The sequence below is a fragment of the Hemiscyllium ocellatum genome, chromosome 15 (genome assembly GCF_020745735.1).
Source record: "Hemiscyllium ocellatum isolate sHemOce1 chromosome 15, sHemOce1.pat.X.cur, whole genome shotgun sequence".
NCBI classification, from domain to species: Eukaryota; Metazoa; Chordata; class Chondrichthyes; order Orectolobiformes; family Hemiscylliidae; genus Hemiscyllium; species Hemiscyllium ocellatum.
Window position 1 is genome coordinate 25,753,170 of NC_083415.1, and position 22,784 is coordinate 25,775,953.

Sequence of the window (22,784 nt, forward strand, 5' to 3'; positions counted from 1 at the left end):
AATTTTTGCTTCTTCTCTTCCTAAACCCCTTGCCTCTCATACAATTCAACTTCTAACATATCTTAGAAGGCACTTATGACTATATTCCACCTCTGCCTCCTGTCCTCCTCGACGACTTCTCTGTCTCAATTTCAGATGATAGATTATCAACTACTATTCACTACAAACCCACACACACTCCCAGCAACCTCAATCTACACTTGCTCACAATCTTCTTGTCAGGATTTCTTTCAATTTACACAGTTTTTCTGTCACATCAGTTGTTATAGCCTGCCACGTGAGCACTTCTGATGGATCTTTCTTTATCCTCAACTGAGGATTCTTACCCATTGTGTTTGTTAGCATCAATTTCACTTAGTTCTCTTGTCTCTTTCCCATCTTCCTAGAAATGTATTATGGGTTCTGTGCCTCATCTCACCATGATCCCCGTATTCAAAGGGTCATTAATATCATTTTTGTCAGCTTTTGGCACATTAGCCTTCACTGCCCTATCTACCTGTGACTCCACTTCCAGAGAATTGTATACCTGAACTCCAATGTGTCTCTGTTCCACCACACTCCTTAAGGCTCGACCATTCACTTTGAAACTCCTACCTTGATTTGACTTTCCTTGACCACGTTATTTGGTCCATAGATGTTTGGGGTATATACAAGTAATTTAGACTTGCGTGTAGGATTAATGATTAACAAGTCATCATACAATACAAAACTATGTTTAGAAAGTTGAAGACTACAGAAAGCAATCAATGGACAGGTTAGTTGGACAGCAAAGTGACAAAAGTAATTCAATGTGCAGAAATAGAAGGTAATGGACTTTGAGAAGGACAAACAAGGACATAAAGAATACAGATTATTTTGTATAACTCACATTTCATTAACACAAATCCACTGTAACGTGATTGATGACTTGGGGACATTGTTTTTAAAGTGTGTGTTGGCTGTAGCAAGATTACATCGCCAACATTTTAAGCACAGTTTCTAAAGCACAAGTTTTCTATAATGTGAGGTTGCACAAGTATGCAACTGTCATATTATAGAAGTGCTACCTGTAATTGAAAGGATTTGGAGACCTGTAGGGAAACAGAGGGACTTGGAGTCCATGTTCATACATTCTTGACTATAGAAAAGTAGAAGCATATGAGACATTTTTCATTATCGTCTGAAGTTTGAGTCAAATAACTGGAAAGTTCTGCAACGAATGTATGAAACGCTAGTTAGACTATAGCCAGAGTACTGTAGGTTCTTCTCATCACTCCACAAAGGAAGCAATCACAGGAGATTTACAAGCATGTTATCAGGATTAGGATAGGTTGATGGTTGTTTCCTTTGAACAAAGGAGGATGGCAGCCATTTTAGTTGAAGGGTATAAAAATTTATGGAGCCCCTAAATAGACCAAATAGAAAGGATTTATTTGCTTCCTTAATGGAGAAGTCAATGACACCGATTCAAGATAACTGGTGGAAGGGTTACAGAAGAGTTAAGGAGAATATTTTTCCACTACAAGCAGGATTTGGAACTCTGTCTGAAAGGGGGTTAGAGGCAGAAATGCTTATCACTCTTTTAAAAAGAAAAGAAGCACCTGGATCTGTATTCAAGCTGTCCTAATGTACAGGGCTGGAAACCAAGAGCTGGGAAGTGGGTTTTAAACGGGATAGGTATTTTTCAACTAGAACAGACAGGATATACCATATGACCTTCTTGTGAGCTGTCATCCTGAAGTCAGATCTCTGAGCAGCTGTACACTCTCAGTAGTCCATTGGAAAATCATGATTTACAAAGTTGCTGAAAATCAATCTTGCTACAAGAAAACATTATTACTCGGTATTCTACAGATAACTAATTGCAATTCAACTGAATGCTTTTCAGAATTAAAGTGCACAATTTCCTTGAACAGCTAGATGGATTCCTGCAGTTTTCACTTAGTAAACATTGTTTTATTGCTTTCTTACACATGTCTATATCAGATGAGCTGCAATATCAAAAGGAAATTTTGCCTTACAATTATGCTTTTATATTTATGGCTGTGGCATCCCATGAACAAATGGCACAGCGTTGCTGAATATGCAGAATCATTGTCAGGATGTAGAAACAAGAGGAGTTGGAATACTATGTGCCAGCTGCAATATATGCAACTGATGCATATCGTGATTTAAGTTCCTTAACACACAAACATATAAATGAGGAATAGGAATGGGCCACTCAGCCCTTCAAGCCTGCTATGCTGTTCAATATGATCATGGCTGAGCTCATTTTAACGTCAATTCTACATTCCTGCATGTCATCGATAATTTTCATACCTATGGTAATCAAGAATCTAATCCTGCCTTTTTAAAAAAAAATTAAAAATTCTGTTTCCATTCTCTTGAAGGAAATTTTGAAGACACCTGACCCTAAAGAAAAAAATGCTGCTTCTTTGTTTTAAATGGATGCCTCTTATTTTTAAACAATGACCTCTAGATATCCCACAAGATGACACAACATTTCAACATCCAGCTAATCAACTCCCCTCAGGATCTTATATGTTGCAATTAAGTCATTTCTGTCCTTCCTAAACTCCAAAGGATAGCCTTTCCTCGTAAGGCAACCCGCTCATTTCTGGTAAACCTTCTCTGAACTGCTTTCAGTGTGTTAATATCCTTCCATTAGTCCAGTTACTAGTTGTGTACACAGTACTCTAGATACGGTCTCACCAATGTCTGATAAAAATGATGCATTACCTCCCTACTGTTGCTTCAATTCCCCTTTCAATAAACCATAACATTCTATTAGCCTTCCCAATTACTTGTTGTGAGCTGAAAATGTGTTGCTGGTTAAAGCACAGCAGGTTAGGCAGCATCTCAGGAATAGGGAATTCGACGTTTCGAGCATTAGCCCTTCATCAGGAATTACTTGTTGTACCTGCATACCTTCTGTGATTTGTGCACATATCTTTTTTATTTCTGACAAAATGATCAATTTCCCACTTTGCCACACTGTACTTCATTTACCAAATCTTTGTCCACCTCACTTAACCTAATCTTTATCACTTTGTTGGTTCCTTATGTCCTTTTCACAATTAGTTTTCCTACCTAGACAAGACTACAGAGGTGGGAAGAGATGAGGCCAAGAAACATTGTTCAAATAAGGATAAGAATTTGAAGCTTTGTTTAACTGTGAGTCACTGTAGGTTAACAAAGGCTTACAAGAGGAGTGGAGTGATGGACGAATGGAAATTGGTTCATTTCTGCAGGTGGTGAACGGAGGCTGAGGTAAAATCAGAATCAGACAATATTATGAAAGCTGAAATACGCAAAACAAAAGAGAAACAAAAATGCCAGGAATTCTCAGATCATGCATCTGTGCAGAGAAACAGAGTTAACATTTCAGATCAACCTTTGAATCAGAATGGAAAGAAGACTGAAACATCAGAATTTTACCATGATGAACAAAAGGGAAGGTCTGTGTTAGCATGGCAGAATGGAGGGCAAGAATTAACTAATAAAATACTCAAATGCAAGGGCCAAAAGACAGTGATAATGGGCAAATTAGTGAAACAAAGGCTATACTGAGATGAGTAAAAAATGAGGTCTGCAGATGCTGGAGATCACAGCTGAAAATGTGTTGCTGGTCAAAGCACAGCAGGCCAGGCAGCATCTCAGGAATAGAGAATTCGACGTTTCGAGCATAAGCCCTTCATCTTGAGGCATGAATGGCTAAACAGTAGCCATCACAATGCAAATTGAAGGGATAAGGAAACAAGCCAGCAAAAAACAAAAACTGAGAAAAGAAAAGAGAACAGGACAGAAAACACAACCTACTATCAAAAATTTTTGAATGCAATCATGAGTCCCAAAATTGTGAAGAGCTAAGATGAAAGATATGCACTGTTCCTGGAGGGTTTTGAGCTTCACTGAAACATTGTAGCAAGTCATGGACAGAAACGCCAGAGGGGGAGCAAGTTGGAGAATTAAAATAACAGGCAGCGTTTTGGATGCTTTCAGACTGCACAAAGGTGTTCTAGAAAGCAGTCACCCAGTCTACGTTGGGTCCTTGCTGTGTACAGGAGACTACATTGTAAACCGTGAAAACAGTACAGGAAACTGCAAGTAATACAAGTAAGTCACTGTTTCACTTGGAAGGAGTGTTTGCAGCCTTGGATGATGAGAAGCAAAAGTGATTCATCGGTTAGGAAATTTAAGTTGGAGTTGTACAGGGTCTTGGTCACCTTGTTATAGGAAGGATGTTATTAAACTGGAAAGAGTGCAGAAGAAGTTTAAGGATTTTACCAGTGCTCAAGGCTCTGAGTTATAGGGAGAGGTTAGCCAAGCTAGGATTTTTTTCTTCAAGAGTGTAGGAGACTGAGGGGGGATCTTATACAAGTGTATAAAATCATGGAGCAGCATGAATAGGGTGAATACACTCAGTTTTTTTTATCAAGGGTTGGGGAATCAAGGACTAGAGGGCATCATATTAAGGTTAGAGGGGAAAAAATAAAAGGGAACCTGAGAGGCAACTTTTTTAATCTGAAGGTAGTATGCATGTGGAATGAGCTGCCAGCGGAAGTGGTTGAGGCAGGTACATTAACAACATTTTAAAAGGCATTTGGACAAATACATGGATAGGAAAGGTTTAGAAGAATATGGACTAAGTGCAAGGAAATGGGGTTAGAGTAGATGAATATTTTGGTCAGCAAGGACCAATTTGGGCCAAAGGGCCTATCTCTGTGCTGTAGATCTATGACTCCATGACTCAATTTTATTTTTCTTTAATAATGAACCAGTATAGTCATTAAAATGTTCAGACTCAGCATCAAAAATGTTAGAGGGCCATCCTGTACAGCTAATGGACACAATCTGCTTTGTATATTAAACTTTGTAAAATATATCCTTGTCATAATTTCTTTAAAGTTTGTCTTTTTAAGTAAACAAAATGAACCGTGGCTAAGATAATTACTTGTGTATTTGTTTTTGCTTTAGGAACAGCATATATCCATGGAATACAACATGCCACCGGAAACTTTGTTTTTATAATGGATGCTGATCTTTCACATCATGTGAGTTTATCTTCACATTTTTAGTGATTTTTTAAAATATATTTAACGCATTCAAGTAATCAACTTTTTTTTTTACTTTTAGCCAAAATTTATCCCTGACTTTATAAAGTGAGTATTATTCTTTCTGCTTTTGCAACCAACTTAGTGTCGGTTCTGCTATAACACGGTAGTTCCATTCTCGTGTAATCCAGTCTTCTAAAAAAAATCACATAATAGCAGCACTATTTAAACCAATGGGGTTGGAATCGCGTTATAACCTATACACGCTTTCAAAGTTTGCTCTTGAGAACTGTGTCCTGTATTTGTCAAATGCACATTAATGAATTGCACATTATAGCAGAATGACTGTAATTAGTTGTACACCAATTGTTATCCTTATATTCTCAAATTTTTTTGATACTGGAATATAGTGTAAATGATGAATAAACCAGCTCATTATAACAATCTATTTTCAGTAAAAGCTGTGTGATTTCATACATTGTTGTGAATCAAACATCAAAATGTAATAAGACGTGAATTAAACCAGTCTTTGGTTAGCCAGTACAGTTTTTGTTAGTCAGTTCAAAACTGCTGTTGTATCTGTCTTCAGCACAAAAACACCGCTGTTCTATTCAGTCATGCAAAATAAGCATGTTACATTTCAGCTGTGTCTCAATAGTTTAATATGGAAATACAGTATTGTAAATGAAATTGATTGCGTTATAACTTAAGAGATTACAACATATTAAACTACTTATGCAGTTCCATGAAATGATGTTAGCATGTTAGCATCTCCAAGACTCTTAACCTACTAACATTATGATACTGTGAATGTTGTGTTAAGTTTTTTTTTATTTACTCTAAGATAATATTTCTTAATTTCTGAATTAATTTTTCCTGTTATATCAAATGATATGTGACTACACAATTTGCAATCCTTAATGGAAAAATGCCTTCCCAAGGCTGTTTTAATCCTTTTTTCAAAACGGAAATAGTGCCCTCACTGTAAATTCTCCTATCCCTGTTCATTGGGAGGGATCGGGAGCAGTGTTGTTTAAACTTTTATAGATTATTACATCTGTTATCTGCATTTGGTTCTGTTTCTGCTTTTACTGGATAGCTTGCTGTTAATATATTTAATCAGGTTCCTACCTTGAAGTAGGCAATTTGATATAACAGTTGCCATGCAGGATTTCCAGGGTTTAGGTAAACTATCAGTTTAAAGGAGACAAACTACTGGGTCGAGGAGCAAGTGCCTTTTACAGCATTGTTTTGTGAGGAATATTCTAGTCCCCTGAGGAAGCCTTTGGTCTCATCCTGCCAATATTGCAGCCTTTTGCCAACCCCTAATACAAGCACCAACTTGTTGCTCATGTGTACGAAGATCCATTGTGATTTTTAAAAATAGTAGGAAAAGAGACATTAATATCAAAGCAGATGAAATGTTTTAAAGGTTGTACTGAGAGAGCCTCGCTTGCTCAAAATACTATTTTTTTAAATTAAGGACATCCTTTGTCTGATCTGTTGAATAGATGGTCTAAAGCACAGTGGGTGGTTGCGCTGATTGAATTTACAAACTCATTGGCTTGCTTGCAAAATAGGTCTGTGTTATGGTCTGCTAACATTATGGAGTGGTAACTTATTTAATTATCACACACTACATCTTTCATCGATTTAATTCTAAAATCAGAAGGGGTTTGTATTTAGTAGTTTCCTGGATAAGTTACCTCTGCCATTGTGCTACTTCAATATATATGCTAAAGTTAATGCTGAAGTTACGTTTTTGAATAGATTCTGATCAATTTCCTTTCATTGTTTTCTTTAGATTTATTTTATCTTAGTTGAGTTTCCTGGATCAGCAAAGGCTTGGTCTTTTTGTTTTATACAGAGTGACTAAATAGATTGCCTTGGATGTATATTTTGTTTTATCATGCTATAACATGACAGTTTCTGAAGGTAGGTGTAGCACATACTTTTATGGTTAGGTCAAGCACTGTCAACAGGCTTAAAAAAAAATTCTTTGTTTTAAGTTGAAAACCTACTTTAACGGAAGTTCTTCTTTATCTTTTTAATCATTAATTTACAAAAAAACACTGAAAATACATTTCAGATAATTATTTTCACATCTAGAATACAGGGATACACTCATTGTTTTTCAGTACAATGAAAAAGTACACTTTGGGGAAGTGAAGGAAATAGTTATGAAGAAATTTGAAATGGCAAATACAAATACATTTTCCATAGAATGACTTTGCTTGTTGCTAACTTGCTGTTTCAGAAACCTCAAGCTATTCTGTAAAGTTAAGCATAATTGTGTTCCTTCTTAATATGTAAACATTGCAGAAAACAAAAGGAAGGAAATTATGATGTAGTGTCTGGCACCCGCTATAAAGGGAATGGAGGAGTATTTGGCTGGGATTTGAGAAGAAAACTCATCAGGTATAAAGCACATTATCATAAATACTATACTCCTAACTAAAAGAATGACTGCAGCACTAGTAAAACATTTGGAATCTATCCAGGAGATCATTCTTTTAATTGAATTTCATTTTAGTTTTTGATCTTAGCAGTTTCCACAGAAGTGTGGAGTGTTCTGTTTCAGTTCTGCTTTGATCAACCTCAGTGACCCAAAACTATAAGTGACATGATTCAAGGTAGGACTCCTGGATATTTAAAGGTAATAATTCTGAAGATCAGTAAAACAGTGTTGAAATTTTTATTTCTGCGTTGTTGCAATTACATTTCTTCTGAATTCCTGATAAATTTGAGTTAGTGAGATCTGTGTCAAGTGAATGAAGAACTTTTTCCTGAAATTTTCTATTGTCTCATTAGTGACTCTTAGTGGAAGATCCTTTCCCAGTCCTTCAAATATTATGTGATCAAGATTGCCAAAGTATTTGCTGTTTGAATGAGTCTTATGTAAAATGTCAGCACAGAAACATGCCATTCAGTCCACCAGCTTAATGAGTATGCTTTACTTTCACATGGTTCCCTCCCACATGTCTTCACATAACCTTTTCTGTGCTTAGCCAGGTTGCCCTCAAGATTCATCTATTCTGCTCATTTCAGATAGTCCTTTTGGTATTAAGTTCTGCATTTGTCACAACTGAGTGAAGAACTCTTTTTCCTGAAATTCTCTATTGTCTTATTAATGAGTATTAATACTCATATGTTTCATTTTGGTATCCCAAAAGTGGAAACATCTGAATGTATACCTCATCAAGTCCTTTCACAATTTTGAAGATTTCCATCAAGCCAAACATAAGCCTTTCCTTTGCTTTGATAAAAATGTCGTAAGCTTTTCAGTCTTTCCAGATAATAACCTCTCTGTTTTTATTTTGAACCGTTCCCAACTTTGTACTGTGGAGCTCAGAGTTCTGCACCATAGCTTAGAGAGGGCAGAGATGTGAATGGTTAAACACCGAAAAGATTGAGTCAGGTTCTAATAAGAAGTTACCATGGAAAGAAGGGTTAGGTGGCGTTTGGGGATAGGAGGACTCCCCTCACATTTTCCAGCCTCCGTAAATTTAAGCTAATTTCAAATTCTGCTGTAACCCGAATGTGCCCCAAGTCTGTCCTTCTGTCATCTTTGTGTGCTTACTGATTTACATTTGCTTTCATCCACAAGGTGATTTATTTATTAACTTCATGTTAAAAATCCTTCATGGCCTCTCAATCATTAACATCCTCCAGGCCTGCAGTGTCTCTATTTTCTTCCTACCCTGGATTCTTATTAATCTCTCCTTTGCATCACCTCATGCCTTCAGCTGTCTGAACCAGTATTTCCCAAAATTTTTGCCATGTGACCCCATTTTGAGACTTGGAAAAGATTTTATCCCCGAAGTGAAAACTCAAGGGAGGGGGTGAGATAGGAGAAACTGCAAGAGCAAATGGGAGCCTGTTTGTAAATGTGAGATACAATTTTTATGAGTTCACTGCTGCCTTGAAGTTCATGACCTTCAAAATTTCAACTTGTGACCCCAGCTGGAGTTCCAATTCGTACCAGGCTTCTTAAAGTATAAGACCTGCTACTCCCGAAGTAGGAGGCTTTCTACTTTCCACTACTCTTTAAGATCCTCTTTCAAAATCTATCTCTTTCCTCAAGTTTTTAAACCACCTGCCTAGATTCTCCTCTTTGGCTTAGTGTCAGGTTTTGTCTGATTGTTTCATAAATTGTATACTTTTGAAAACTGAAGTGAGAAAATTCTTGATGATTAGTGTCCATCCTGAAAATGTGCTGGATGAAATGCGTGCAAGTAAGTATATTAGATGGTTTATAATAAAGTTGTATCACATTAAGCTCCTAACTTTCTGATTTATTGTGTTAACCAGCCAGCAATGAGGAAAGGAAAATAATTGCTCCCTTTTAGCCATCAGAATAGTTATGCTTCAATATCCGTAGTCGGGCCTTAAAATTTGCAGATTTAGGAACATGTGGGTCACTAATGTCCAGTGCTGAACTACCTGGACTGTCTCTTTCTCTCTCGAGGCCTCCCAGTTCGTTGATCTTTTTAGTTTAACCATTTCAGCTTTCAAGTCTTAGTGTTTGGACTATCTGGACTTGTGAAAGTGCAGCCTTGGTCTTTGTGGACTTCTACTCCTCAACCTACATGCAATATTCCAGAATATGTAATTTTTAAAATATTCTGTCAGAAATAAAGGTAACTGTCATGGGACATTATTCCAACTGATTGGTGCACAGCCCTTTAATGGGGATCACAACTAGGATATTAAAATTTGAAGGCCTTTTAGCTTAATAATCGTAATGGAAGAAACATAGTTTTTTTTCTTTGTCATAAGATAGTATTTATTACAATATGTATAGAAAATTAAAGCTGAAACAGATTTTAAAACTGGTGTCCAACAAATGTATTTAATTTATTTTTATGGAATGAAGTTAGTAGTTGATATAGTTATTATAAATCTTCACTTTCAAAAAGAGTGCACTTACCCCAATTTAAGTGGAAGTTTGTAAGATCAAAAAACTGACTGTAAATTGAAAAACTCAGTTGTTGTCAATGGCTGCTGTTCAAATTTGACAGCTGCAGCCATCGAGTCCACCAACTACGCTGTGAATAATATTAACAACCTTAATGAGGATATTGTAAGTAGAATGAGTGTGATCCAAAGCTGTGAGAGAAAGCAGGATGCTGTGAATAAATGCAGTTCAGAGAGGTTTAGACATAGCAAATGCCTAAACTAATATTGGAAGCCATTTAATATTAGTTTAAGGTGATGCATAATGTTTCAAAAGTAGAATATGTAAGTATAGTAGGAAAAATATTTAGATGTGGTAATTATATGGTTTCACAGTATCTAAATAAAATTATAGATTGCAATTGGAATTTAGATGCTGTCCTTATGATACCAGCTTGAGGAGCAAGAGCAAGTCCAAGTCAAAAGATCGTTATGATATCCATGGAGCCCAATAGGTTTTATTTTAAGCAATTTAAATTCTCAGTGAATGACTTAATAGAATTATATAACAAGATTTCAAGTTTTAAGATTTCTACTCAAATAAACTAAAAATAACTTTGCTAAAACTACACTTAATAGGCAACCAGTACTCTAGATGATAGAAAATATCCATTGTTAATTTCTAAGAACAACTAATAAAACCGTGCCATGCTTATATGTTCCACAGCATTCTCCACAGAATTAGACTTTAGAGAACCAACCTGAAATAACATACAATTTCATTGAGTTTTAACATGCAATATCTGGCAGAAGTCTCTTCAGTCTTTTTCAGAATGTCTGAACCAATGTCTAGCATCCAGGTTCACATTGTGAATCCATCTCCTGGTTTCACCAGTGTGAATTTTCTAGTATTTCTGTATTTCCACAGGTTTCATTTCAGTGACCGTAAGACGTGCTGTTACCTATGCATGGTAGCAAACAGAACAGCCTTTTCCCCTGCTGTCTCCAACAGTCTCTCTCTCTCTCACTCGCGCTCTTTCTCACAGGCTGTCTTTTTTTTCTCTCACTTTTTCTTTCTCTCCCTCGCACGCTTTCTCCCTCCTCCCTCCGAGTCAGTTTGTCTCAGAGTCTTTAAGTCAACACAAAATTGCTTCCCTGTTGTGTTCAGGTGTTAAACCTGGCATCTGACCTTTGATAAGACTTGATCTGGACTCCTTGTCCCCCATGCTAACTAGGTCATATATACTTACTGTCAACAGAACTGGTCTTCATTTTACCTTGAATTAAAGAGACAATTTAAAACATGTTAATTTAAAATGTAATCTAACCTAGTGGTTATAACAAGATGAACTGTGAAGCGAAGCAATGAGAGCATATTGCATTGCCACTGGGGAAAGAAAAAGGTTTTGTCTTGAGGGAAACTGGGCTTTGAAAAAAAAATTTCAGATCATTTTTGAGACTTATCTTTATTTCAATTTCTTGAGCACTTGTTTTTGTGATGTGGAGGTGCCAGTGTTGGACTGGGGTGGACAAAGTCAGAAATCACATGAAATCAGGTTATAGTCCGACAGGTTTATTTGAAATCACAACCTTTTCAGCTTCACCTGACAAAGGTACAGTGCTTCAAAAGTTTGTGATTTCAAATAAACCTGTTGGACTATAACCTGGTGGTGTGTGACTTCTGACTTATTTTTGTAAGATGCATTATTGAGAAGTGATTTTTACCTTCTGTCCAGATAAACTCCGAAACCTCATTTTACAAAACTAACTTGTTTTGCCTCTTTGTATACTCTACACAGACACTCATCGTTTCTGAAAATGAGTCTTAGTGGACTTTGCTTAATGGGTCCAACCAATGCAGAGTATCGATTAACAAAGGCAGTAGAATGTTGATTATTTGGCCAAAATGGTAAAAGTTATGATCAGAGTACAGTGTATTGCTCAGAACACAGTACGAAGTCTGATTCTTGTCACTGGGACATTTGAATGCTCTAGGCACTTAGTGTCGAGAAGAATGATAAGGCTGATACCTAGGGCACGATTTTCAGCATCAAATTTTTTCGGAATGGTAGCCGGTGACAAGTGGTGTCCCACAGGGTTCAGTGTTGGGGCCGCAGCTGTTCACATTATATATAAATGATCTGGATGAAGGGACTGGGAGAATTCTAGCCAAGTTTGCCGATGATACGAAGTTAGGTGGACAGGCCGGTAGTACTGAGGAAGTGGGAAGGCTGCAGAAGGATCTAGACAGTTTGGGAGAGTGGTCCAGGAAATGGCTGATGGAATTCAACGTGAGCAAATGCGAGGTCTTGCACTTTGAAAAAAAGAATAAAAGCATAGACTACTTTCTAAACGGTGAGAAAATTCGTAAAGCCAAAGTACAAAGGGATCTGCGAGTGCTAGTCGAGGATTCTCTAAAGGTAAACATGCAGATTGAGTCCGTGATTAAGAAAGCGAATGCAATGTTGTCATTTATCTCAAGAGGGTTGGAATATAAAAGCACCGTTGTGCTACTGAGACTTTATAAAGCTCTGGTTAGGCCCCATTTGGAGTACTGTGTCCAGTTTTGGTCCCCACACCTCAGGAAGGACATACTGGCACTGGAACGTGTCCAGCGGAGATTCACACGGATGATCCCTGGAATGGTTGGTCTAACATACGAGGAACGGCTGAGGATCCTGGGATTGTATTCATTGGAGTTTAGAAGATTGAGGGGAGACTTAATAGAAACTTACAAGATAATACATGGCTTGGAAAGGGTGCACGCTAGGGAATTTTTCCGTTAGGTGAGGAGACTAGGACCCATGGACACAGCCTTAGAATTAGAGGGGGTCAATTCAGGACAGAAATGCGGAGACATTTCTTCAGCCAGAGAGTGGTGGGCCTGTGGAATTCATTGCCGCAGAGTGTAGTGGAGGCCGGGACGCTAAATATCATCAAGGCAGAGATTGATAAATTCTTGATTTCACAAGGAATTAAGGGCTACGGGGAGAATGCTGGTATGTGGAGTTGAAATGCCCATCAGCCATGATTGAATGGCGGAGTGGACCCGATGGGCCGAATGGCCTTACTTCCACTCCTATGTCTTATGGTCTTAAATGGGGAGGAGAATGAAGGTGGACAAGCAGGAAAATTTGTGCTGTCATCTAATGTGTTAATTTGTAAGCACATAATGCCCCAGGCCATTTTCATGGAGATGAAATTAGCAGCCAAAGAGCTATCTGCTCATAGAAAGTGGGTAACTAATTGAGGATACTTAATGGCCTATTAACACTGTTTGCCAAAGGCTGAATAAAATTTTTCAGTTAGCCTGAGAGCACCCATGAGGTTGGAACCAACTGACCGAAGATCGCTTCTTTGTAGCAAACTGCAAAACCAGTGCTTTGAAGCTATCTTCATCTGTCTAACTTCAGATGACCCGGTAAGGGGATCATTTTATAAAATTGGCCATGTTTAATATGAAATTTGAAGAGTTTGAGTGTGACTATAAACCAAAGGCCCCTCCCTCTCTCCCTCTCTCTGGAATTCTAGGCTTCCTCACCTTCTGGGCTGGACGGCTTCCTATTGTCATGAGAGCTTGCTTACTGCCCATAATCAATGGTGAGTCTGTCCCTGTTTAATCCATTTTGGGAAACTCACTTTCAGATGACTGTTTCCCAAGCAGTGCAAACTTGTGTCCCTCAGTTGTGACCGACATTGACATTCTGATCCAAAAGTTAGTGTTTTTCCCCAAGGATCTGAGTCAAGGGGAAAGATTAAATGGACGTGTGTTTTTGAGTACTGAGATTGTCAAAGTGATTACAGAGTTTGAGTATGGTTAAGATAAAATAGGAAAATGTTTCATCTCAATCCTGAAACTAAATCAAAGAGACCTATATCAAATCCAGTATAAGATGAATTTAGGATTGTTGTCAATATATTGAATAGATTTCTAGATAGTGTAATAAAGGGAAAGCCCTATAAATATTTCAAAAACAAATTGAACTTGTATTTTTTCAATGGTATAGGAAGAACTGAACTGGATGATCTAATTTATGAGGGCAAGTATATTTTGTCTTTTGGAACTATAAATTAGAATGGAAGTTGGACTGTTATAGCTGGAATACCAGGAATGTTTAGCAAGTTAAAAATCAAATGAGACACATTGTTGAGCTATGAAATATAATGTTCATTTTGGAATCAATAAGGGACAGTCGGTAGAATTAGAATTTAATGAAAGAAATCTGGAATTAAGAATCTACGGACGCCCATGACACCATTGTCGATTGTCAGAAAAACCCATCTGCTTCACTAATGTCCTTCAGGAAAGGAAATCTGCCATCCTCACCTGGTCTGGCCTGCATGTGACTCAAGACCCATAGCAATGTGGTTGACCAACACCCGATCATAGAAATGGCCTAGCAAACTACTCAGTTGTATCAATCACTACAAAGTCTCAACGTGAAATAAATCTGGATGGACCACCTGACATCGACCTAGCATTAGAAAAGTCAATGGCAAACTCCCTGTAAAGTCCTTCTTAGTAACATCTGGAAACTTGTGTCAAAATTGAGACAGCTGTCTCATAGTTGAGCAACAGTCAAACATAGTCGTACCTTACAGACAATGTCCCAGATACCACCACCACTGTCCCAGGATATGTCCACTTTCACTGGGAGGACAGACCCACCAAGAATGGCTTGGTAGCAGCACTAAAATGAAGTTTGTTGGGACCGAAGGGACATAGCTGTTAGACTGGGTCTCTGGCAGATGATGAAGAAGGAGAAACATACTTGACCTCATCCTTACCAAGCTGCTGACTGCAGATGCATCTGCTCGTGACAGTATTGGTAAGAGTTACACCACACAGTCATTTTAGAGATGAATATTCTCCATTGTGTTGTGTGGCACTATCGCCATGCTAAAAGGGACAGACTTTAAAACAAATCTAAACTCCAGTCCAGGCATTCATGAGGTGCTGTAGGTCATCAACAACAGCAGAATTATATTCCAGCACAAATCTGCAACCTCGTGGCCCACTCAACTATTACCATCAAGCCAGGGATTAACCCTGCTTCAATGGAGAGTGCCTAAAAATGAGGTGTCAACCAGGACTACTTTTATGCCAAACAGCGCATGTTTCAAGTAATAGAGCTCATCAATCCCACAACCAATGGATCAGATCTAAGCTCTGCAGCCCTACCATATCCAAATGTAAATGGTGGTGGACAATTAAACAATCCTCACGGGAGAAGGAAGAGTCTCCATAAATATCGTCATCCTCATCCTCAATGATGGAAAAGCCCAACACACCCTTCCAAAAGATAAGGCTGAAGCATTTACAATAGTCTTCAGCCAGAAATCTCAGACTCTTCCAGTGGTCCCAGCATCACAGATATTGGTCTTCAGCAAATTTGAATAACTTCATGTGCTGTCAAGAAATTGTTGGAAGCTCTGAATATTGCAAATGCTATGATAAAATTCCAACAATAATACTGCTGACATGCTTCAGAAATTGCTGCTTCCCTAGCTAAGCTGTTCTATTATAGTTATAACACTGGCATTTACCTGCTGCAGTGGAAAATTGCTCAAGCATGTTCTTAACACAAAACGCAGGACATATTTGTATCATTGATAGTCACAGGTGAGGTGCTGGAAGACTGGAGGTTGACAAACGTGGTGCCACTGTTTAAGGAGGGCGGTAAAGACAAGCCAGGGAACTATAGATCGGTGAGCCTGACCTCAGTTGTGGGCAAATTGTTGGAGGGAATCCTGAGGGACAGGATGTACATGTATTTGGGAAGCCAAGGACTATTTAGGGATAGTCAACATGACTTTGTGTATGGGAAATCATGTCTCACAAACTTGGTTGAGTTTTTTGAAGAGGTAACAAAGAAGATTGAGGGCAGAGAAGTAAATGTGATCGATATGGACTTCAGTAAGGCGTTCGACAAGGTTCCCCATGAGAGACTGATTGGTTAGCAAGGTTAGATCTCATGGAATACAGGGAGAACTAGCCATTTGGATACAGAACTGGCTGAAAGGTAGAAGACAGAGGGTGGTGGTGGAAGGTTGCTGTTCAGACTGGAGGCCTGTGACCAGTGGAGTGCCACAAGGATTGGTGCTGGGCCCTCTACTTTTTGTCATTTACATAAATGATTTGGATGCGAACATAAGAGGTACAATTAGTAAGTTTGCAGATGACACCAACATTGGAGGTGTAGAGGACAGCGAAGAGGGTTACCTCCGATTACAACGGGATCTTGACCAGATGGGCCAATGGGCTGAGAAGTGGCAGATGGAGTTTAATTCAGATAAATGCGAGGTGCTGCATTTTGGGAAAACAAATCTTAGCAGGACTTATACACCTCTAATGGCAAGGTCCTAGGGAGTGTTGCTGAATAAAGGGACCTTGGAGTGCAGGTTCATAGCTCCTTGAAAGTGGAGTCGCAGGTAGATAGGATAGTGAAGAAGGCGTTTGGTATGCTTTCCTTTATTGGTCAGAGTATTGAGTACATGGGTTGGGAGGTCACATTGCGGCTGTACATTGGTTAGGCCACTGTTGGAATATTGCTTGCAATTCTGGTCTCCTTCCTATTCGAAAAATGTTGTCAAACTTGAAAGGGTTCAGAAAAAAATTACAAGGATGTTGCCAGGGTTGGAGCATTTGAGCTACAGGGAGAGGCTGAACAGGCTGGGGCTGTTTTCCCTGGAGCGTCGGAGTCTGAGGGGTGACCTTATAGAGGTTTGCAAAATTGAGGGGCATGGATAGGATAAATAGACAAAGTCTTTTCCCTGGGGTGGGGGAGTCCAGAACTAGAGGGCATAGGTTTAGGGTGAGAGGGGGAAGATATAAAAGAGACCTAAGGGGTAACTTTTTCATGCAGAGGGTGGTACGTGTATGGAATGAGCTGCCAGAGGATGTGGTGGAGGCTGGTACAATTGCTATATTTAAATGGCATTTGGATGGGTATATGAATAGGAAGGGTTTGGAGGGATATGGGCCAGGTTCTGGCAAGTGGGACTAGATTGGGTTGGGATATCTGGTCGGCATGGACAGGTTGGCCCGAAGGGTCTGTTTCAATGCTGTACATCTCTGACTGTATAAATACATCCCAGGCAATTACCGTCCTATCATCGACAATGCTATCAAGCAGTACTTGCTCAGCAGTAATGTGCTCAGTGATGTTCAGTTTGGGTTGTACCAGGGTCAGTTGGTTCCTGACTTCATTATAGCCTTGGTTCAAACGTGGACAAAAGAGCTGAATTCCAGAAGTGAGTCGAGTGCGACAGCCGTTGACATCAAGGCTGCATTTGACTGAGTTGGGTATCAAGAGCCCCTAACAAGACTGGAATCATTGGGTATTGGGGCAAATGCTCCTGTGGTTTGGGACTTATCTGGCCTATAACTAGATGGTTGTGGTTGTTGGAAGTCAGTCATCTCCATTCCAGGATATTTCTGCAAATGTTCTTCAGGATAGCATCCTAGGCCCAACCAGTTTCAGTTGCTTCAGTAATGCCGTTCTGTCCATCATAAGGTCAGAAGTGGGGAAGTTCACTGCCCAATGTTCAGCACCATTTGTGACTCCTCAGGTACTGAAGCAGACTGTTCAAAATAACAAGATCGGGACAATATCCAGGTTTGAGCTGACAAGTAACAAGTACAGTTCGCACGGCACAAATGCCAGGTAATGCCACTCCAATAAAAGACAATCTAACCACTGCCTCTTGACATTTAATGATGTTACTGTCATTGTATTCACCATTGAATATCCTCTGGTGTACCATTGACCAGAAACTCAACTAGACTCACTATATGAACACAGGAGCTACAAGAGCAGGTGAGAGGCTAGGAATACAGTGATGAGTAACTGACACCCTGATTCCCCAAAGCCTATCTGCCATCTACAAGACACAAGTCCGAAGTGTGACGGAATACTCCCCACTTGCCTGGATAGGTGAACTCCAATAACACTCGAAGCTCGACACCATGCAGGACAAAGCAGTCTGCTTGATTGACACCACATCCAAAAGCATCCACTTTCTCATCCACCACTGCTCAGTTACAGCAATGTGTACTACCTAGAAGGTGCACCACAAAAATTCACTCAAGATCTATAGTACCTCCCCAAACCCAAGATCACTTCCATCTAAAAGGACATGCGCAGCGGATACATAGTAATAGCACCACCAGCAAGTTACCCTCCAAGGCACTCACCATCCTAAATCGGAAATATATTGTCATTCCTTTACTGTCAGTGGGCCAAATCCTAGAATCCACTTCCTAAGGGTCTTGTGGGTGTACCCCTAGGGTATGTGGATTGCAACAGTTAAAGGCAGCTCACCATCATCACCACCTCAAGGGCAACTAGGAGCAGGCAATAAATGCTGGCCAGCCAGTGATGCCCATGTCCCACGAATGAATAAAAAGTAAATGTAAGACTGAACACCACTGAGAATCTTCTGAGCTAATAAAGGTTCTTCCTGACAACATGTTGAGCAGCAGTGTGCTTTAAAAAAAATCTTTAAATGCAAAGAGCTGTAGTGAAAGAGAAAATATACAGAACTTGCAATTTAAAAAGTTCCAACTTTCCATCACGTGCTCTGTGTGGTCAAAAAGATGGAAAAACCAAGATAGCTGAAAAAAAGAGGATTCATACAGGACTCTAGTTCATCCGAAAATAACTCCCACCTGCATTTGGCCTTGTGATCTTTTGAATTTTGTTGACCCACAGTATATGTGTTAAACCATCTTTCCTTTGAATTAATCATGATTAAGTGTCTGTGGTACAGTATTTGGGGCTTTGAAGGGGTTATAGTTTAAGTTGCATATGTTAGAATTTGTTTTCTTTTTCACTGCTTTTGTTAATTTAAGTGTGTTACTGAAGAACCAGGTGTGAATTGCTTTTGTCCTGAGTATCTTTTTGATCTTTTTGGGTGTCTCATTGGGATTTCATATTTTGAAATTTTTCAAATATTTCATATTTTCACACTTACATTTTGCGATGCCTTATGGAACAATCTGTCACAATTATTGGCACACTTTTCTCAGGTAAATCTTGGCACCAAGATGGGCTAAATTGCTTGCCAAATTTGTAATGGATTTCTGAAAATGATGGCCAAGATTTCAATAGCGAAGTAAATTGGATGGTCTGAATTAAGTTTCTGAACCCCATTTATCAGCATTAAAATTAATTTAGTAAAAAGAAATGAATTATATTTCAAGGATAAAGTATTATAGTGCTGCAATCATTCTTTTTAAAATATCAAATGCAAAGTAATTTCGTGCTTAAAATAAGATGCAAATTTACTTCTTCTTTTCTTTGTCATCCAGCCCAAAAAAAAGTTTCCATATTTGACAATGGTTTAATTTATTTCACTGTTTTATATTTAAATTTTGTTAATACATGCAGCTGCTAAATGTAGAATTTAAATAAACATTGACGACAATTTCTCGAAGATTAGTGAAATGACATCACTTTGTTTTCATGTTGTAATTATTCACAACTGTTCTTTAATACAGTCGAGGAGCAAATTTTGTCACACAGGTATTATTGAGACCAGGTGCTTCAGACTTGACAGGTAGCTTCAGGTAAGAATGCGGTTTAATGTCTTCTAACTTACATTTATGTGGGTGTAATTTTGTAACTTAAGGGCATGTAAAGAACTATACATAGTTATTAAACAACAAAATGCTGTCTTTCTATTAAGTTCAATCAAACAAATTCTTCCTACTGTACTGAGGGTAATGAAAAATAGAATTTGTTTTCTTGAGTGACCATTAGAAATTCAAGGCTAATCTTCTAATACTTTAATTTCACTAAACCTACAGAATACCTACTGACATATATCTGACTCTTTTGTATGTAGCAGTAAGTTTATGCTATGCGTGGAGTGGAATGACAGAAGAGTTTTGTCAGCTTTTTTACCACACAGTCTCTTGTAAAAGTCAAATTTTTGAGACTAGGAGTTTTCATCCAAATCTCTCAGGGTTGACTTTTATATCAAAATGTTTTTGAGGAATTGATGCACCCTTTTGGTTTGGGCCCAAAATAATTATCACGTGGAATAAAATAAAAATCAACAACACTGAAGAATTCATTATTCATTTTCTAGTATTTATCTATTTCATAATACAAACTATATTCATTGCATGCCCTATTAATTATCTAACATTTCCACACTTAATTTACTAATACTCATTTTCATTAGTTTTTCTTAAAAGGGTATAAGTAATCATGAATGTCCCTGCGTATAAACTTTGGATTCAAAAATCTTTTGGGCTTTGATCTTTAATAAAAAACAAAGCAAGAGCCCACTTTTAGATGAAGTATATTAAAAATTATGTGGGGGGAGTTTTGGCTGAAAATCATGGTACTGATTTGTATATGAATATATATGGTGTTTCTGTTGTCCATTAGGTATCAATTTAAATTTGAATTATTTGATTGTATTTCTCCTCTAACATTATCCTATTTGTAAAGGTAAGAATGGATGGAAAAATGGCAGATGGAGTTTAATCTGGGCGAGTGTGAGATGCTGCACTTTGGGCAATCAAATGTTAAGGAAAAGTATACAGTTAATGGCAGGGACCCTGAACAGCATTGATGTACAGAAGGATTGTGGGATCCAAGTCCATAGTTCCCTGAAAGTGGCCGCACAATAAAGATCATATACAGCATGTTGCCTTCATTGGTCTTAACATTGAGTACAATAGTCAGGATGTCATATTGCAGCTTTATAAGACTTTGGTTAGGTTGCACTTAATTTTGCATTCGGTTCTGGTTGCTACATTACAGGAAGGATTTGGAGAGGGTGCAGAAGAGGTTTACCAGGATGGAACTGGATTAGATGATACGAGCTATAAGAAGACTTTAGAAAAACTAGGGTCGTTTTCTCTGGAGGGTGTGAGGCTGAGGGGAGACTTGATGCATGTCTACAAAAAACTGAGATGCATAGATAGGGTTGAAGGTTAGAATTTTTATCCCAGAGTTGAAATGTCTAATCTGGGAGGAGTTCATGGGAGATGTGAGGTGCAAGTTTTTTTTAAGTGTGTGTTAGGTGTCTGGAATGCGCTGCCAGGGATGGTGGCAGAGGCAGATACAATAGGGGCATTTAAGGGGCTTTTAGATAAGGACATGAATATGCATAGAATGGGGGCTATGGACCAAGGGCAGGCAGAAGGGATTAGTTTAATTTGACGACATGTTCAGTACAATGCCATAGGTGCAACAGTCCATTCCAGAGCTATACTATTCTATGTCCCATGAATCCCAAATTGTTCCTGTACTTACTCTCATTTTTTTTGAAGTTCTAATTGAAAACACACCATTGTAGCTGATTCTACATAATCCTACCCTCCTCATGAAGGTTAAACACTTTTCAGCAGGAAATCAGTGGAAAGGAATTACAGGAGTAGCCCCTGTCAGATTTCTCTCTCACGTTTCTCGTCAGGGGAACGCTGCAGTATCCTGTCCCTTCCTGAGACCAACTCTACTATCATGAAGTACAGATCAAAAAATGAACTTTATACTCTGTGCAGCTCTGTAATGTCATACAGTGCATTTCTTATGAGTAATTTCCTCAATATTTTTGTTTCCAGAGATGAAAGCTATACACACTGCGGACCAGCACTTTGCAGTAATAGTACTTGCAGTTTTGGATTAGCAACTATTGGAAATGCGAGTGTATATCTTAATTGCTTACCTGTCTCCAATATCTGCTTAGAGTCATGCATTTAAATGTATGATGGTTTATTTCTATCCATAGATTATACAAAAAAGAAGTACTGCAGAAACTGGTTGAAAAGTGTGTATCAAAAGGATATGTCTTTCAAATGGAGATGATCGTAAGGGCTCGCCAGCTGGATTACAGTATTGGGGAGGTATGAAATGATCTCTACAAAATAAATCTAAAATTGAATTTCTGAGAATCAGTTGTTCTCCATTACAAAATGTATCATGGGTATGGAACATAATGTCATAACTAAGTTAAAGTTTTTTTTGAGAAAAGCTTAATGATAACTATTGTTTCATTGTATGTTTACTGTATAGACTTCAAAAGATAAAATACAGAAGTGTACTTTTTTTACTGTTACAGATTTGTTTTTAATGCTGTCATACATAAGATGTACAGGATAGTAATAATGGTTTTCTATCCTAGACAATTAAATGGTAAACTGAATACACACACTGTGCATGTAAACACTTAAATAGAAAAAAAATTAAGATTAGGAGAACATCCTAATCTGAAAAACTAGTTTCGTGAATCTTTGTTGCACTACCTCTAAGGAAAGTATGTCGCGCACTGCAGATGTGGTCATCACAATGCTGCGTGTATTAAGACTCCTTTACTTATATACTTGAATACCTAATAAACATGCCATGTTCATTCCATGTTAAGTTTGTACAAGAAAATATATGGGTGTACCTCCTAGAGAAGGAGCAAAACTTGACCTTCTTTTGGGATTAAGTGAGGAAGCACTTTTGGACAAGTGATCATAATTCTTGTTAGTTTTAAAATAGTTATGGGAAAAGATAAATGTGTTCTAAAATTCAAAATTCTGAATTGGAGTAAGGCCAGTTTTGATGGTTTCAGGCAGAGACCTTTCGCACTTAAAGGGACGGTTAGGAAGTAGGTGAGCTTCAAAAATGAGATAACGAGAGTTCAGAGATGTATGTTCTTGTGAATGTGAAGGGCAAGGCTGGTAGGTTTAGGGAGTGCTGGATGTCAAAAAAAAAACTGAGGCTCTGGTCAAGAAGGAGGCAACTATCAGGTATAGGCAGCTGGATCGAGTGAATCCGTAGAAGAGTGTAAGGGCAATCGGAGAATAATTAAGAGGGAAATCTAGATTGCAAAAAGGAAACATGAAATAGC

General features: G+C 38.3%; 1 protein-coding gene across 3 annotated transcripts in view; it reads left to right on the plus strand.

Moving 5' to 3' along the window:
- Positions 1 to 22,784, plus strand: part of dpm1 (dolichyl-phosphate mannosyltransferase subunit 1, catalytic) — a 96,135-nt gene that overhangs the window by 46,744 nt on the left and 26,607 nt on the right. For 2 of the 3 annotated variants that reach the window (XR_009645475.1, XM_060836314.1), the window contains exons 4-8: positions 4,957 to 5,033; positions 5,116 to 5,141; positions 7,356 to 7,451; positions 19,432 to 19,500; positions 21,678 to 21,792. Coding sequence is in view for 2 of the 3 variants with exons in the window: in XM_060836314.1 (XP_060692297.1) it covers positions 4,957 to 5,033; positions 5,116 to 5,141; positions 7,356 to 7,451; positions 19,432 to 19,500; positions 21,678 to 21,792 (383 nt within the window). In the remaining variant the exon portion in view is untranslated. The remainder of the gene's footprint in view (positions 1 to 4,956; positions 5,034 to 5,115; positions 5,142 to 7,355; positions 7,452 to 19,431; positions 19,501 to 21,677; positions 21,793 to 22,784) is intronic. The other variant, XM_060836315.1, reaches the window with a different exon arrangement.